Source organism: Poecilia formosa, unplaced genomic scaffold, assembly GCF_000485575.1.
Source record: "Poecilia formosa unplaced genomic scaffold, Poecilia_formosa-5.1.2 Scaffold228, whole genome shotgun sequence".
NCBI lineage: Eukaryota > Metazoa > Chordata > Actinopteri > Cyprinodontiformes > Poeciliidae > Poecilia > Poecilia formosa.
The window spans coordinates 297,318-315,606 of record NW_006800167.1 but is presented as its reverse complement, the minus strand read 5'-3'; the positions used below and the strand labels follow the sequence as shown (position 1 = coordinate 315,606).

At 35.9% G+C, this 18,289-nt stretch overlaps 3 protein-coding genes across 3 annotated transcripts in view; all 3 read left to right on the top strand.

Annotated features, from left to right (window-relative positions):
- Positions 1-903: 903 nt before the first annotated feature.
- LOC103149442 (claudin-8-like) lies at positions 904-2,522 on the top strand. The gene has a single exon (XM_007568615.2). It carries the CDS (start codon positions 1,110-1,112, stop codon positions 2,181-2,183), a length of 1,074 nt encoding a protein of 357 aa, XP_007568677.1. The 5' UTR covers positions 904-1,109; the 3' UTR covers positions 2,184-2,522.
- Positions 2,523-3,880: 1,358 nt separating this feature from the next.
- On the top strand, positions 3,881-5,097 carry LOC103149443 (claudin-8-like). Its single transcript, XM_007568616.2, has one exon. The coding sequence runs from the start codon at positions 4,035-4,037 to the stop codon at positions 4,872-4,874; it is 840 nt and encodes a 279-aa protein (XP_007568678.1). The 5' UTR covers positions 3,881-4,034; the 3' UTR covers positions 4,875-5,097.
- Positions 5,098-7,477: 2,380 nt separating this feature from the next.
- Positions 7,478-18,289, top strand: part of LOC103149468 (glutamate receptor ionotropic, kainate 1) — a 21,366-nt gene continuing 10,554 nt past the window's right edge. Inside the window, exons 1-3 of the mRNA XM_016679951.1 lie at positions 7,478-7,912; positions 15,475-15,642; positions 15,740-15,997. Of these exons, the coding sequence (XP_016535437.1) occupies positions 7,711-7,912; positions 15,475-15,642; positions 15,740-15,997 (628 nt within the window). The 5' untranslated portion in view covers positions 7,478-7,710. The remainder of the gene's footprint in view (positions 7,913-15,474; positions 15,643-15,739; positions 15,998-18,289) is intronic.

The window sequence follows — 18,289 nt, the reverse complement described above, 5'->3', positions numbered from 1 at the left end:
TTTGTTTTCCCCAAACTTCTGGTACCAGTTTCACCCAGTGTTATTTACACATTCAAACAATGGCAGGTGTGCCATAATGACTTATAAAGTACAAGTTAAAACAGTGACTGATTATGTTACACTGAATCTAATAGCTATATAAAAAAATCAATTCAAGTCTATTTAATCTGAATATTGACTAAAGATGGGCATTCTGTAATGCTTTCCTGGGAGCTACTGAATAGGAAGCACAAGCATGAGATTCTCAGATAACACTTCTCACTAAGGGCGTGGACGCAAGGGGAACTCAACCAAGCCAAGTAAACAGAGAAAGGGATCATGTGACCAGAATATGCAAGTCACTTTGAATTTAGACCAACACATCCCTGTTATTTTGTTTGTTGAGCTTCAAGTTTAGAATTTTTTCTGCAAAGTGTATAAATGATCAAGTTAAGCTAAAAGGTCACGGCATTTCAATTTCTAGAAGCACAACTTCTTTCTGAAACCTTAAATACAATGAAATGTTGATACATGCATATGTGTTCTTCCATTTCAAACAAATACAATTTCAAATGTAATAGTATATCACTGGTCTTAATATGTCAGAAAATACATGTTTTTTCATATAACGTGAACTTCTTATTTCTTCACCTCAAAGCTCAACTCTGCTCTCCGGTGCACAAAGCAGAAAGCTTTCACAGTTGTTCATTTTACAGTATACTGATTTTTGTTTGTTTTATATGACATTGATCACATTTAAATAAAAATCTGACATTGTTAACTGTTGGAGTTGTGTATTATTTTTACTCAGAAGTTATGTTTGAGAAAAATGATCAGTGTCCTGCCCACATGAACTGCTTACCTGTAAACACAAAATAAGAACACATCCTCTTTACCTGCATCTCTCCAAGCCAATCAGGTGATGGTAAAGCATCTTTCCCATAACAAACAGCCTCTTTCAGCAAACGGTTAGGACAAAGCCTCGATGCCTGGACATACCTTCACCTTAAACTAATTTTTTTCTTCAAAGATCCTGATAAAGATCGACAATACCCATTTTTCTCTTTTTCTGCCTACAAGATCATAAAACGTTTTGGACTTACACAGAGGAGTTTTGAATAAAAAAAACAATGATTCGAGGCATCTCTGAGATCGCAGCGATGTGTGTTGGAGTGATTGGGCTGATCGGCGCCTCTGCTACGACTGGCTTGCCTATGTGGAAGGTCACCGCTTTCATTGGAGCAAACATCATTGTGATGGAGACGCGCTGGGAGGGCTTGTGGATGAACTGCTACCGACAGGCAAACATCAGGATGCAGTGTAAGGTGTACGACTCCTTGTTGTATCTGCCCCCTGACCTGCAAGCTGCCAGGGGTCTGATGTGCTGTTCTGTGGCCTTGTCAGGGGTAGGGCTCTTGGTAGCTCTAGGAGGGATGAAATGCATTTCCTGTTTTCAAGGTAGCAAATGGGCTAAAACAATTATTCTAATGGTTGCTGGAGCAATGCAGTTCATGGCCTGTCTTTGTGTTTTTATACCCGTGTCTTGGACTGGTCATGTCATTATAAGTGATTTTTACAATCCACTGTTGATTGATGCCGAGAGGAGGGAGCTGGGAGAAGCTCTTTACATTGGTTGGGTGACGGGAGCCTCACTTTTTGCCTCAGCTTTACTGTTTATCTGTAGACGGATACCCTCAGAAAAAGGGTCATTTGACGTATATCCCCCACTTAAACTGCTGAATTACAGGACAGAAGCGAACAGTCCTGCAATGACAAGATATCACCCCGTCTCCAGCATTCCAAGCGTCCAGTCAAATGGACATCAAAGTTCTCTTGAGACCAACAGCTTGGTTGGGCAACAAAACTTATTTCCTCCACAAAATGTCCCTCAAGTAATAACAAGCAATGGAGCCCTGATGAACCCAACTATTGTCTACGCTCCTGGTCCTCCTGAAAATGCATCAATCCTCTATCAAAGAAGCATGGCTCATCAATCTTCAGTGCGGAGCTCTCACCACCCTGGAAACATATACACTCCAGGAAACCAAACCCCCACTCTGTATACAACTTACACCGGCAATACACCTTCATCTTTCCAGTCAAGCTTTCATCCTGTTGCACAAACTCCAGTTTTCATAGCCTATAAGGAATCCATGGTTCACCCAGAGTCTCGCAGCCTCAGCCACAATGGAGTGTACATATAAAGTAAAGTTCATATGTAAACTTATGTAAACTTGTATGTAAAAGTAAAGTTCATGAAAAAGAAATTTTCCTGAGCTATAAACCACTTAAGATCACATCACTCTGATATGGGTTTATTTCTTCAATGTATCAAATCTGCTCTTGGGAACATAAGTCTATTGTATTGTGCTTTTTTTGCTTTTTCACATTTTTTGATTGTTTTGGTTTATTTTATGTAGTAAATTTGTAGTAAGAGTAAAATGAATTTATACTTATTACTGTAATTCGTTTTGCCATAACTTTAAGAATACAGCCTGATCAATACTTATTTTTAGAAATTATTTCACATTTTTATGAGATTTAGGATCAATGTAAAAATAATCATTTTGTGATTTTATATATATATATATATATATATATATATATATATATATATATATAATTTTGTACTGTTTATTAAAAGGATATCCCGATATATAAATGCTTCACTTCTTTTTTACAGATTGGCCGGAGGCCCAAAATATAAATACAAATCTAATGGTGACAAGTAAATATTGAAACACACAAATAATTATGTAAAACAAATGAAAAACATACATTATGTTAGTATTTTGTGTCTACAATATCACAAAATATTGGTGGTGTCTTTCATTTTGAATGTCAGAAAATGCCAGAAACTCCAATCCTATTTGACATACTATGAACCTCCTATTTCATCAACTCAAAGCTCTTCTCTGCTCCCCAGTGGACAAAACAGGAAAGTGAGTCATGTTTAAGGAAGTCTGTGTGCTGTGTACTAATCTTTCTTTGTTTTGTATCACACATAATTACAGAAAAAAAACAGACTTTCTTAAGTCATTCCTATGGCTGTCTTTTTTTTTACTTTGGTATTATTATTATTATTATTATTATTTATTTATTTATTTCTACTGCTGAAGAAACTAACATTCAAGTGCTATTCCCTCATGAACTGCAAAACTGTAAACACAACATAAGCACATATCGTCTTTGCCGGCATTGTCAGAACACCATTGGAAGCTGGTTTAATTGCTGTAATGCCATCAAATAGTTTTCCACTGATTTAAATTCTTTTCCCACTTGATTTTTTTTTAAATGATTTTTTTTTTCTTTCAAAATTGATACTAAATTGAACGACATATAAATGCATGCCACATTTTGGGCAGGGTCAGCTAAAATCCATCATAATTTCCACCATAGTAGGCAGTGCCAAGTCACACTAAGGGGAACAGCTAAGTGTGGGGAGGAGTAGGGGATACACCTACCTAAATACAAATAATTATTGTTTATTACATTTAAAGTTCTCTTAGTGAACTGCACAAGTTTAGAGGAGAAGATTTTCAACTTTTGTTACTGTTTCAATAGCAGGTGGAAATTGAATGGCACTCCATTGAACTGAAGAGGTCAATTCCCAATGTTCAAACTGTAATTTTCCTCCAATTAACTAGAGCAAACAGTCATACCTGAGGCTAATGTTTTGTCAACAGTAACATTTGTTCAAAAAGCATTACAAATTAATGTAAAATTAAAACTTATGGCTAACAGAGTGCCTTCTATAAAATATATAAATGCAAACAGAGCTCCTGAGGTTATGGATGGTTTTTGCTGGTGTTTCATAAACACAGAACATACAGGCATTGTATTTACCCAAAAATCCCTGAACCAATCAGGGGGTTGCACAGCATCTACCCATAACAAGCAGGCTGTTACACCAAACAAGCTTGTGGAAAAGATTCACATTGCACTAGACATGTCTTCATCTCAACAAGGCACGTTCTTTAGCTCTCAAATGTTGTGCTAAGTAGTACGGAAATATTAGCTGTAAATGTGAGCACGGGACTCTTGGATACTAAACAATGACTCAAGGTTTTTCTGAGATCGCTGCAATCTGCATTGGCCTCATTGGACTGATTGGTGCGTCTGCTACGACTGGCTTGCCAATGTGGAAGGTCACAATTACCAGAGGAGAAAACAAAACTGAGATGGCGAGACGCTGGGAGGGATTGTGGATGAACTGCTACAATCAGGCAAACATCAGGATGCAGTGTAAGGTGTATTACTCCTTGTTGCATTTGTCCCCTGATCTGCAAGCTGGAAGAGGCCTGATGTGCTCCTCAGTAACCTTGTCAGGGTTAGGGCTATTGTTCGCCCTAGCAGGAATGAAATGCATTCCTTGGTTTCAGGATATCAAATGGGTTAAAACTATGATCCTAATGGTTGCTGGAGGAACACAGTTCATGGCCTGCATCTGTATTTTTATACCTGTATCATGGACTGGTCAAGTCATCTTAAGGGATTTGTATGATCCACCACTGACTGATACCCAAAAAAGAGAAATGGGAGGAGCCCTCTACATCGGTTGGGTTGCTGGAACTTTCCTCTTTGCCTCAGCCTTGCTTTTTACCTGCCGATGTTTCCCAACAGACAACAAACCAACTATGACAAGCTATCACCCCGTCTCAACCCTCAAGTCAACTAGGAATTCTCACAACAGCAAAACTTTAGATCTACAACATCCTATACCACTCCACAATGTTGCTCCAGAAATGACAAACAGTGAAGCGCTGGTGATCCAGCCGACATCCTCTATCCAGGCTGGAAGCATTCATATTGCCGGGAACTCACTGTATGTTACTGCAAACATCAAACCATTCAATGGGTTGTGTGACCCAGTTGCATATAACTGCTACTATTAAGTGAAGCCAGTATGTTTCCGTTTTATGAATTTTGACAGGGAAAAATATGCACATGATCTGAACATAGGTCAAGATGATTTAATGTGGGTTGATTTATCCATTTATCCAGTTATAGATAACATATGATTTTATGGCATCCCTGTGCTTTTAGCAGTTGTATTTATGATCTGATAGCCTTACAAAACTATTCTGTTGTTTATTTACAGTTTCTGAATCTTTATGAAACACTGCTGTATAGATTTCAGTTTCCTTCGTAAGCAAACATGATCTATGATGTAATTTAATGTGTTTAGAACTAATAAGTGCATACACAAACTGTGAATTTATGGTTATAATATGAACAGACATTTGACCCAATCAAAGTTTATTGGAAAAAACAAATAATCTTTCAGGAGCATCATGCCTCAGACTCTGAATATAAAATAGACACCAGATATATGCATTCATTGTATAAAAATAACATCACTGTTTTAATTAATTACGTTAAACTTTTTCTGTTTTATGCCAGGGTCACTAAAATAAATCAATGCCAGAATAAAGAAACAATACTTTAGATTTAGACAATTTCTTTTGTCTTTCTTTAGATTCAGAAGATTATGCACAATTCATTAGTAGTTGCTGGAATTGTCTTTAGTAGTTGTTGGAATTGCAGTATCTTTCAAAAAGTTTCTCACAATAGTTTGCCTGAACTGATGTAACTCAGTCATCACACTTCTCTGGGTTGTGTGGTATTTTATTAAATACCAAATTTAGACGGCAGGTTATTCAGAGATAATACATTGTCCATAGTTATGAGTGTATTAATGGTTGTTTGTCTCATGTGCTTTTGTCTCTGGCAACTTGTTTAAGGTGCATCCTACCTGTTGACAACTAGAGATCAGTACCACCCTTCCTAATCAGTGATAGAACATGGATGGATGTTTATTAAAAGAAATTGAGTTAAGATTGATAGTAAATAGGTATATTTTGCATAATAAAGCAGATTAACTTGGTATATTTTGTTTTGTTTTTTCTTGTTACCCTGAAGTGGGACAGTCTACAAAAGATGAGTTAGTCCAAGTCGAAGGTTCTTGGATTAACTTATCTTTTTCTCTATACTATGTGTGTATATATATACACACAGTATATGCTGCATTTTAAAATTATACGGTCTATACTATACTATAAAATCATACTGTCAAAAGTAACTTACTATAACTCTTCTAATAGAAATAAAAAACTATGTAAAAATACAATAATTATGCATCTAGAACCACCCCTGTACTTCCACACTTAAACCACTAGATGACAACAAAAGAAAGCGATGTGATCCTGGACACATTGTTGTATATCTCTAAATGTTATGAAGCGGGTGTTAGAGGAATACTACTCTCCATCCACTGTGTTCCATGATTATTTTTTGATAGAAACTACACATAACAGGAATAATTTAGAAATACCAAACAAGTTTATGCGTTACACAAAGTATGTGATGAAATTGTTGTTGTTTTTTCCTAAATTTGGATTTTTGCCTAAGTCAGAAAGTTATGATTTCATCTAAAATTTATTTAATTACCTACAGGTCAAATTAAATATATATACCTCATGTATTTATGTTTTCATCTAATTATATATGAGGCACAAGCATTTTAGCCCTAATGCTTCAAGGGCTAAAATATCTATCAGGACCGGTGGGCCTGACAAACTTCTTTCTCAAACCACTGTTTTAAGGAAGAAAGCAGATTGAAATAAAGTAACACTAACATATTGCATTTAACTTAAATATGGTGTCATATAAGCAGTCTGAGATAGTTAATCTTATCGGGAGCATCTCCATGCAGTTTGTGGATTAAATTTGCATTTCCATCAGGACTAGAGCAAAGATTTAATCATTCCTCGGTGTACCAAAGCAAAGATGTTGTTGAGGTCGAATGTTGCCAGATTTGAAGTTAATCTTCAGAACGTATCCATGTTTGGAGATCAACGGCTTGGCTGTGCCCTCAATCGAGCGACTGTGTGGGGTGGAGGTGGTGGTAGTGGTGGGGGTATTCGGCAGTGTCAAATCAGCCAAAGGCACATGCAGTTAGAGCAGAAACAAGACAGGCTTGATTTCAGAATAAAAGCATTAATATAAACACTAAGATGAGCCAGGGTGAATGCAGAGATATTTCTAATAATTAGAGTCTTAACATAATTTAAAAAGTAGAGGTAGAAAAAAAGAAAGTTCTAAAAAACAACCTTGAGCTGAAAATCAAAATAAATTCCAAATCTGTATATCCGAAAATAAACATCCAAATTTACCTCTTCAACTATAAATAGACTTTACAAAAAACAGAATAACGTCCACAATAGACATAAGAATAAAGTTAGAGAGCATTCATATTTGGATGCATTCCAAAATTACATAATATAGACCAGCATTTAAGAAATGCAGACTTTGACATTTCTTCTTTGAGAAATAAATGAAAAATAATTAATAGAAGTTGTCTGAAATATTATCTCAAAGTATAGTTAGGATTTGACTCCTTTTGCATAGTAATATTTTATTCTCTAACTTTTATTTTGAAAATTTCTGACAGAAAGAGTTTTCTATTCTTTCATAATTGACAGAAGGAGCACAGTGCACGGTCCTCCTCCTCCTCCGTCGCAGCTTACAACTCAAGTGTTCACCGGGAAAACATAATAAGAAATTCGCTTTGAGAATGAATCTGGAAAGTAAAAGAATGGAGGCATATAACAGATCCTAGAATGGGATTTTTTTTTTTGATTAGTGGCAACTGCAGCTAAAAACTGTGACACATATGTTTTATCATTGGGTTTGTTTTGTTTTTCACAATGTGCGAGGGATGGATATGGGATGGATTCCAGTTTATTTTCGCCATGGATACAAGGACTGGCAAGTTATCAGCATGAATTACTGAGGACAAAAAAACAACTTGATCTCAATGTTAAATTCAAATTTGGAGGACTGACCATGCTGAAAAGAGCGGGACTGTTATTTTCACTGGTGTATTTTATGGGGGAGCTTTGGCTCACTTCGCAGCAAGTCCTGAGAATTGGTAAGTTAAAAAGAGTCATTTTTAAAAGTAATTTCCGCCTTGCACTCATTAGCTCTTTTAGTGTGTGACTTTTCATTGTTTTTCAATGAGCCTGGGGGTTGTTCAATAATTTAAAATGTAATAAAGGACATTTTGTGGCATTAATATATTGCATGTTTTATATATGAGGAGAAATGAACAAAAATCAATCATAAAACCTACATAAAGACAGATTCTAGCTACAGTCAAAACATTTCTGCTGTCAATAAAATGTGATACTTTAACGCTCAGAAACACTAGAGAATATCTGTCAGTTAAATATGAATGTTTATGTAGAATACAATGACATTGTAGCATAACTAGCAGGTTTTTTTGGTATGGATACAGCGGTTGGCCCTTCAATGACATCAATTTTCTTATTCAAAATCATGCTAATCACCTTTGTTTTGCCAATGCCCTTCTCTCGCTCCTATGCTATCATGTTGACATTATAGCCTGCAGTAAAATGGATGAATTAGTTAATCATCAGTTGAAACTTACAGCATGTTCTAGAAAAAACAACAACAAAAAAATATATTTTGTAGTATAGCAGTGTGAAATACACAAAACAGAAAAGTGAGCAGCCTTTATATTGAAAACCAGAGCCGGCTCAAGGTTGTAAGCACAATTTAATTTGGGGCCCATCGTCCACCACAGCATCACTTACGCACCATTACATTGTCCATGATTGTGCTTCTTTTTTCTATTACATTCACATTCAAACAGATAAAAATGTAATTACTCAGTTAAGGTGTGAATGAAATGTTTTTCCAGCTCAGAAAAAAAAAGGAAAAATTATTAATTCAGCTTAAAAGTAGGACTTTGTTGACACAATTCCCAAATTATGAAGGATTTCACATGCAAGTAAACTAATGGTACTTACATATGGCAATAATTGTCACATGTAAGACATAATATATATTTGGCAATATGTCTTATGTAATTTTTGGGGCAAGGGGCTCCAAAGCAACCAAGGGACCCTCAGTTGTCAGAGTTTACTTGTACCTCGGGCCAGCCCTCCTTCAAGCTCATTTAGCCTCAAGTGAATCCCATTGCTCCCGTTTCATTATTCCCCTTTGATTTCTGATGCAAGTCTGCAACAATGAGCTGGTTTTTGCAAGCAAATTAAAGATCGCTACTTCTTTTCTTCTCTGCCATTAGTTTTGTGTTCCTCCGATGGGTTAGAAGATTGCATCATAAATATAGCTTTTTAAAATTTAGACCTCAGGACTCCCTGCTCTCCACTTTTATAGCCACGGGCACTGTGTTTTTCTCAATTTCTTTAACTTCTTAAGTCTTTAATATTGTATAATTGTGGAGTTGCATAACTACCACGGCTGTCAGGCCTTCGCTATCACCCTCTTTCTCCAGCTGAGCTCAGTATTGTTAATCTCTCTCAATCGTCTATCATTCTCCGAGGTCACCTAATCTTTGTCATTCTCTGCATGACCCCCACACTTCTTAATCTCCCCCATATGGTGTGTGGCTTGACTCAATTAACGTTTTCCTAACTTGGCAAGTGTTGAGAATATGACCGGCTTTCACTCTCTTTTCACTGGGGTTGGTAATAATGGTAAATCTTTTCCCCCAAGCCCTTAAACAACTAACACTAATCTTCTTTATGCAGAAAAGTCTCTTCCCCAAATATGGTACTTAGGCAGCACATAAATCTCATCGCTGGGGAGAAGCAGCAGCTTCGGGTTTCCACTATATTTCCCGATTTAAGATTTATTTTTCTGAAGTCTGTGTGTTTTATGTAGATGATACAAGATTTGCTTATTTATGGTGATCATATTTTTGCTCGTGGGCTTGTGAGCAACTATCTTGTACACAGAGAAACCTCAGTGCTCCACATCAAACGAGCAAACTAGACTGTTTAGGACCTCCTCCTTCATTCACAGTCTGGCATGAACCCATGCTGGAGTGGTGGCGTTGAAGGGCTGGGAGGGGAGGGGGGAAGGAGCTCTCACTGGGTAGCAGCCCAGAATGGTGAGGAGAAGAAAAAGACAACACTATGTCATTGTGATTCTGCGCTTAAAAAGACTCCTCTTCAAGAGATATTTCTGAGTCACAAAATCAAGTTCTTCAGAGTAACCCATAAATTTACGACCAGAGGGATAAAAGTCATTGGCATTATAGTTATTTTCTAATAAAAGAAAGGAAAATAGGTCTATAACAAGCACTGCCTAAAGGTTATCAGAATCTGCCAGAAACCAGAGCAGAATCTGTTATCTTAGTGACCTGCTAGCATTCATTATTCGGTCCATTAGAAAACAAATGGAAGGGCAATGATCCTAAATGTTATCTATGAAATTATTGATGGCAGCAATAATAGATTTTTCCAGAGCTCATTAATCCTAATACTGTGTGTAACAATGTTTAACCTATACTTTGTTTTTTGACCATTATTTTTTTAATTCTTTAGTTTCTAAACAGATAAACAAAGGTAGCAAAATACAGCGATGAACAAGTATTGTAATTTATATTGTTATTGTGAAAAACAATGACAGGAATTTGTTGCTTAGTAAAACTATGATGGTGCCTCTTACAAAAAGAACTGACAGTGTGGTAAGGATTATTCTTCATACCATTTGAACTATTGTAAAGCTATTAGTTGATTCAGATCATCAATTTGTGCTGCATATGATTGAATTTAATATTATGTACTGTTAGCAGTAGACCAGCATGACTTAATGCAACACATTTTGTGAAGTATGCTTTTAGATAATGAATAATTCATTTTGTTTATTTGTTTTTGGGAGGCTCTGACTTCACACAGACATTTATTTCCAAAAGACTGCAACATTAAACAAAAAAAAAAAAAGAAAAACTTCAACTATCAAATACAGAGATAAAATTTCAAGTCCTTCTTACCCATTACTTCCCGAAAGATGCAAGTAGGCACAATTTAAAAGTCAGATAATAAACCAAAAATAGGTCAGAGATGTTCATCATCCCTGATGCTGTGACCTTCTTATCCCTTTGTTTGTTTTTCTTGGTAACTTGCGGAGAAAGGGAGCAGATTGCCCCATGTGTCAACACTAAACAGACAGGGTGAAATATTTACTCCTTGTGTTATTTTTCTCAGTACACATAATGAATTTCAATCTATTGTGACATTTTTTTTTATTAAACTAAATAATGATTAAAAAAATTGACAAAAATTGAAGGTATCATGAAGGTCTTTTTATGTTGCAGCTTTTAGGACAAAATGCTATTCATCAATTAAATGGTCATAAATTGGAATCTGACGACTTTTTCTTCATCAGCTCTGATGAGTGAAAAGGACAAATTCTGAAAAATTTGACTATTTTCATTCGTTAAATACGTGAACAAAAGGAAATCACAATTTCTGTTCTATAAATACATCAAGAAGCAGCATGTACTTTGATTTACATCAAATCTGCATCAGATAAAATACAAATTTTAATAATAAGCTTTTGTTGAAGTTATTAACAAAAGCTTTGATGAAAAAAATTGAATAATTGGCCGACAAAAGCCACAATGTTGCACCAATATAAACAATTCTACTATATTGCATAATAAAAGTCATGCCATGTAGCTAAAACCTTAAATTGGGTCATAAAATTATGTTTCACTGCGTCTTTTTATCCTGCATGCAACCAAATTCCTATCATACATTCAAAGATTTGCATCTACTCCACACAAATCACGTTAAAATTAAAAGCTACACTGCACAAGTTGGAAAGATTAGTTATAGTGCCACTCGTTCTCCATATCTGTCACAATCTTTGAAAAACTAAACATTTATTTGGGCTTGTATTTGCTTATTGTAACTTCTGTAAGCTTGTTTGAGTCTGTTGGTAGTGTGAAGGATTTCTACTAAACACATGAATAATTTCTACTGTCATTTGTACTGACGTATTTTAAAGCTAACCGATTTCCAGATATGGAAAACAATTTCAGAATCACTTTTGCACATTATAAATATTCTCTCCAGAAGTCAGGGGCAATCATGAAAAGCCACTGCGGACAACGTTTACCCATTCTCATTGGAGTGCATTTGTCAGAGCCTAAAGCATAGACAAACATAATTATTATTGGTTGATACAAGCAGAATAATTTGCATAGTCTAATAATTGAAAGCTCCGAGTTTTCACCACCATGCATGTATAAGCTCATTTGAAAATCATTTTTCACAATACAAGAGGAACTCTTGAGTTGCCATCTAATGTTCATGATGTGTGTCATCCTAGATATTAGGTTTTCTGCAGAGTGAGAACATTTTCTCCATATGTCCTGATGCGGAACAGGGTTGATTTCTTAGACCAACACTCCTCATGTTGAGGATAAATAACCATGGCTCTTAATCCTCTCTTTTGCACTCTTCAAATCAAGAAACTCATTACACTTAGCAGAAAATCTAAAGTTCTTGACTCAAGTGGAAATGAAGGGAAAATGATTTTTACCCTCTCTGTGCCTTTCCACTGAGTTTCAGAGAGGAAATGAAAAACAGTAAAACAAATCAGATACATTTGTCCTTTGTTGACAACAACAGTAGATGAAAATGTTCAGGCATTTATAATTATTATTGTATCATCCGTGTTTGGCAATCAATGTTTTATTAATAAGACATTTTTGGCTAAAATGTAAGGGAAATTCTTTAAATGAGGATTGCAATAAAAAAAATGTGAATGAACATATTTGAATAGCAGCATTTATTTTCACTCCTTGCTAATAATGGATGCTTTTTAAAGTGTTCAAATATTATGGAAAAATCCCGCTGTGCGACTGCCACTTGGATTGTTTTGTTTCTGGAGCGATATTAAAGCTGCAGCCTTGGCACACCCGGTTAACAAAATGGACCAGATGGTCAAGAACAGGCCTATTTCCCATTTTACGCATATAAAAAACCATCTCAGGTGGAGCATGTGTCCACATTTCACTTAGGATGGTAGGCATCGCATGCATGTCTGAGAATTGTATATTCCAGTGGACAGAGAATTAAGGACTTCAACAGATCCCAGCAGCTGCTCTCTGAGGCTTGGTAACCATAATTAGGATTGGCACTTTCAAGCATGCTTTTAGTGACCAGGGAGTCCGGACAAGGCTCTCTCAGTTTGGGGTTCCAGGCTATGCTACACCGAAGAAAAAGGTCATTCACAATCAGGGTCTCAAGGGGAGCTTTTTTAAAGGACTCTCTCCTTCCAAAATCAATTACAATTTCACAGGCAATTCTTCAAAGAGCGTTCAGTGCAATGACCTATTACGTCTGTGTCCTCTGTGTTAAAGTCAGGCTAGTTTCAACATCAGAACTGAATCTGTATTAATAATCTAGGTTATTCTGAAAAATAATTACAAGCTGACAATTCTGAACTTTTCTAACTTTAAATTGCCATATTTTAGTCCCTGTTTTATTAATATAAATGTGTCACTTTGTGGGGAATTAATATAATAGTTTTAAGTGAGAGTCTTATGTCTTTAAGATTAAAATTATGAAAATCAAACATTCAGATTCTCAAAAAAATTGGAAAATGGTATGCCGCCAATATTCGTAGGGTTTAGGAACCACAGCCAGTTACAAACAGTTGAAATCTTCTGAAAACGTTTAATCAGCACAGGGGAAACAGTCTCCCGCAGAAGCTAATATCAGTCTTCCATATCGCCACTCATGGGGGAACTGCCAAGGAAAATAAATAGCGCTCCAAGATTGGCTGCTTGGCAAAACGTCAGCCAATAGCAAGTCAACTAGCATTGTCCCCAGCTATGCTAGCTTCCCAAGTTGTATTTTCTTTTGCATATTTCTGATATGCTCTGTGAAAAATTCCACAAATAATTTGGAGTTACATTCCACAGAAAAACCCACATCTTCAGAATCTACCTAAATTCTTTTTTAGGCTTGGCTTCACAACACTCACAAAACTGTGCTTATGCTAGTGAATTAAGTACCTTTATGTTACCACAACTTTTCCTTCCACTTAATTTTCCATTTTTATATTGTCTTTTGGAAAACTGTCAAATGAGGAGTATTTCCCATGATTGTGTAAGCCATGACATAATATTTAAAAACCTTTTAACATTTGTAAAAAAAAAATATTATTTTTTTTATGAGTCTTATGTAATATTTTGACTTTCTGGGAAACAAATCGTTTTTTATTAGCTGTAAGTCATCAAAATCAACTGAAATAAGCAAATAAACTATAATACTATTTATGTGATGAGTCAATATTGAATTACTGAAATAAATCTACTTTTCAGTGCAATTCTAGAGATGTATATCGAGTGTCTTTTCATAAACCTCACCTCAAAAGGCCTATATGTTTTAAGATAATTCACTAACAAGAAGTGGTGACAATCCAACATTTCCCTGGCCTTAATCTCAATGTTCTTCATGAGCTTTTTTATCTACATATTTTATGTAGTACTCATGCCTGGCTGGAGTTACATATGTGTATACTGCCAGCTGTGCCAGGGCAGCCATGTTTCTGGGGCAGCAGGCTGGATTAAGATTTGGATAGTTTTCAGAATGAATTTTTTTTTTCCCCCCAAACACTGGAACAACCCCCCTCCTCCTTGAGGCAGAGGAGCGCGCAGTCACAGTAGATGAAAGATAACGCTGCAGAAAATAAAGAAGACAATGTGGATGTCAATTAAGTTAAGAAATAATATTTAGTGTTTATGAATTGCGATGATGTAATTGGATTTAGAATGTTTTGATTGGGGGAAAAGTGCAATCTTTCAGTGGTTTTTACACAGAAAGATCTCGGAGTAGAGTGTTACTGTCTCTTTAAAGTGTTCATTATGGCTAGAGATCCACTGATCTGTTTCTTTACTGATTTGCCATCTCTGGTTTTGTAAACCTTTGCTGATGTTATGAAATACAATTTTTTAAAGAAATTCAATCCAATCTAGCCCTTTTTTTTTAGAAGCATTCCATTAATATATGAAACAGCAGTGTCTTTGTATATATTATAGGGGAATAAGCATCCTTAAAATGAGACTGAGATTCCTACAATGCTGCCAACATGTCTAAATTCAGTATGTACCATAACAGGAAGAAATGTTATACTTAAATGGACGAAAAAGAGTAACACTGCTGTTATATGTATAGCTTATATGTTATATGTATGCATATGCCAAGATTCCAAACTTTACAATCTCCAACGTTGTCATAGTGCTGGAGATGTTAACCTCCAACATTGTTTTCTCTCTTCCACTGGACTGCAAGAAAACATATCTTTTGGTACATCGACCTTATCCAACCCTCTGATACTTTTTTGAAAGCTATTGTGTCAGTTTGTGAAAATCAGGTTATGTAAATAAGCTCACGTCAGGGAGGGTCAAGCTCTGAGCCGAATGAAACTAAATCCAGTCATCTCATGTAGGACTCTTAGCAGGTATTACAAGGCAGAAAAAAAAATGACACTGAACCAATGCAATTGTGAGAATTCAGTTCAAACTGAGGGAAAAAACAGACACAATGGTGCGAAATGTAAATACTGTGTTGGTAACAATGGTGAGACTATATACTGTACCTAATAAGGTTTTCGTAAGGTTCTCAACCTATATTTTCTCTCTTACAGGGGGCATCTTTGAGACCCTTGAAAATGAACCAATTAGCGTTGAAGAACTGGCCTTTAAATTTGCTGTAACCAACATAAACAGGAACCGGACCTTAATGCCAAACACCACGCTGACCTACGACATCCAGAGAATAAATCTATTTGACAGTTTTGAAGCCTCCAGAAGAGGTAAGGATCGTTCGCTACCTAATCTTTTTATAGTTAAGGCAGAGCTATGAATTTGACCCTTTGTTTGGCTATTTGTTTGTTCCATGTGTTCCTCCAGCATGTGACCAGTTGGCTCTGGGGGTTGGGGCTGTGTTTGGTCCATCTCACAGCTCATCGGTCAGTGCGGTTCAGTCCATCTGTAACGCACTGGAAGTCCCTCACATCCAGACCCGATGGAAACACCCCTCAGTGGACAACAAGGACAGCTTCTACATTAACCTCCACCCTGAATACGCCTCCATCAGCAGAGCTGTGTTAGACATAGTTCAGTTCTACAAGTGGAAAGCAGTCACTGTGGTCTATGAGGATGCGACTGGTGAGTCGAAATGACATATGCACAAAATTAAGAGGTATGAAAATGTTTTTCACACCTCTTGTACCTTTTTCGTATTTTGGTATATTACAACCACAAACTTTGATGCATTTCATTGGGATTTTATGTAATAGACAAAGTAGCAAAGTTGTCAATTTAAAGGAAAATGGTCAATGGTTTTAATTTTTTTGCCAATCTGAAAGGTGCATTTCTACTCCTCCGCTACACCTAAATAAAGTCAATTTCAACAAATTGTCTTCGGAAACTGCACAGGTGGTAAACCTCTGAGCTAAACTATTAGGACAATCCTGGCAGAGGCTGCAAAAGTCCTGATCTTAAGGCAAATGTGTTCAGTTTCCACCAGGATGACAATGCTAAACATCCAACCATATCCACAAAGGAATGGTTTACAATAAAGCATTCAAGTGTTGGTGTGGTCCGGTGAAATCTAGCTGAGAACCAGTGAGCTGATATCAGTCAATATAGGTAATTTTAGTTAACATTTTTTTTAAATACTGGAAAAAATGTTTGTGAATTACTTCACAAACATTTTTTCCAGTATTTTAAAAAAATTGTTAAATCTTTTTGTTCCTATAGTATTATTTTCTGTACGAAATAAATAAAATAGCAAAATAATTGGAAAATAATAACATGCATGTAAATGCAATGGATGGTTGTCAGATACTAATTAATTTCCTATTTATGTGTTTATGTTTTTTTATTTACTGACTTGTACTACAAATAGGAGCGGGGAAAAAAGAGAAAAGAATTCCTAAACAGCTACTCTAGGTTTTTCTAATGGTCTTTTCAGGTTACTTCTGAAACAAAACAATATTCCAAAATAAAACAAAAATCTATACTTTTGGTCGTTACTTAAAATCTGAATTAAACTAACCCACTTTAAACAGTTATTATGTACTCTAAAAATACAGGAAACAGCAAAAATAATTTAACTGAGCCCCACAGCTCTCAGGAATAACCTACAGATTTACAACAAGATAGAATAATTGGCTACTGTCAAATGCAACTGGACATGAAAAATAGTCAAACTTATCACAGCTTAAAAGAAAACACATCACTCTCCAGCTGTTACACTTGGGCAACATACCCTACTGATATTGAAACACCGGCTTCCATTGTGAGAGACTACACTCCACTGTTGCTATGTACAACATTTGTCACTCACCAGCAGACCACAACAGCACGACTATATGATAATAAAATCTATTGCACATAAATCAAACAGAAATAGAACATATCTTCATAGGGGATAAAAATAGGTACTAGAAATAAAGTTGAAATGTTTAAATTCCACCCAGCGAACAAAACAGGTTCCCTACCTTTAAAATAAACAGCTTCTTTTTCAAATGCGGTTTTCCCAGCTTTTCGTGGAACTGTCGGTGTCCAAATGTGCTTCTGAAAATAATCACAAACACAATTTTCATATATTTTTTTAGCAGTTCGTAAGTAATATTAATTATTTTTCTGCACAACTCCTAATCATAATGGACTCATTCTAAACCACTTTAGAATGGTTTAGGATGAAGTCCACTTATACAAACGAAACCCACTTTTTCTCAGTTTTACCAGAAAATAGTAGGCTATTCATTTATTAAATCGAATGCAGAAAAGTGACTTTTGTAGTTTCCCCTCGTGTCCACCAGAGGGAGACGAAGTAACTATACCGAAATTAACATAACATTTTAAATAGAAGGATATAAAACGATAACGAAAGTCGCATAATTTATTTGAATGTTTTCATAAGGTGGAATTTACAGGCATATTTCAGTTGATACGAATAAGTTTTTTATCTCAAAATCAACCAAGAACTTACCAACATGGAAGTCAAACATTCTCGCTTCCTCGACAACTTTCTAATGCTACAAAAAAGGATAGCAATTAGCTGTATAACGGTCAACTATGGCAACAAACAGACATCCTTTATGGCTTTACTTGTACAAAAAACGGATTGTATTGTTATCATTTTAATTTAATTTTACTCATTGTATTGCTAACCTAGCAAAACTAATCAGGATTGGCTTCCTTTACTGTGTGGTTCTAAACGTATTGGTTGAGATTTCCTATCACTGCCCCCTACAGGTCATCTCAAAAACCAATCTGTCAAAGTTACACTTGACAAATTGAGCAAAAAAAAATGTCACTGTTTCATTATATTTCTCTCACATTCATCTTACAGCAGTCTTTGTACACCCAAGAAATGTAGCCTTTATGGGAAAACTAGAAAGAGGTGATGGGCAAATGAAGCCTCATGAAGCAATAAAGCTTTCCAACCCT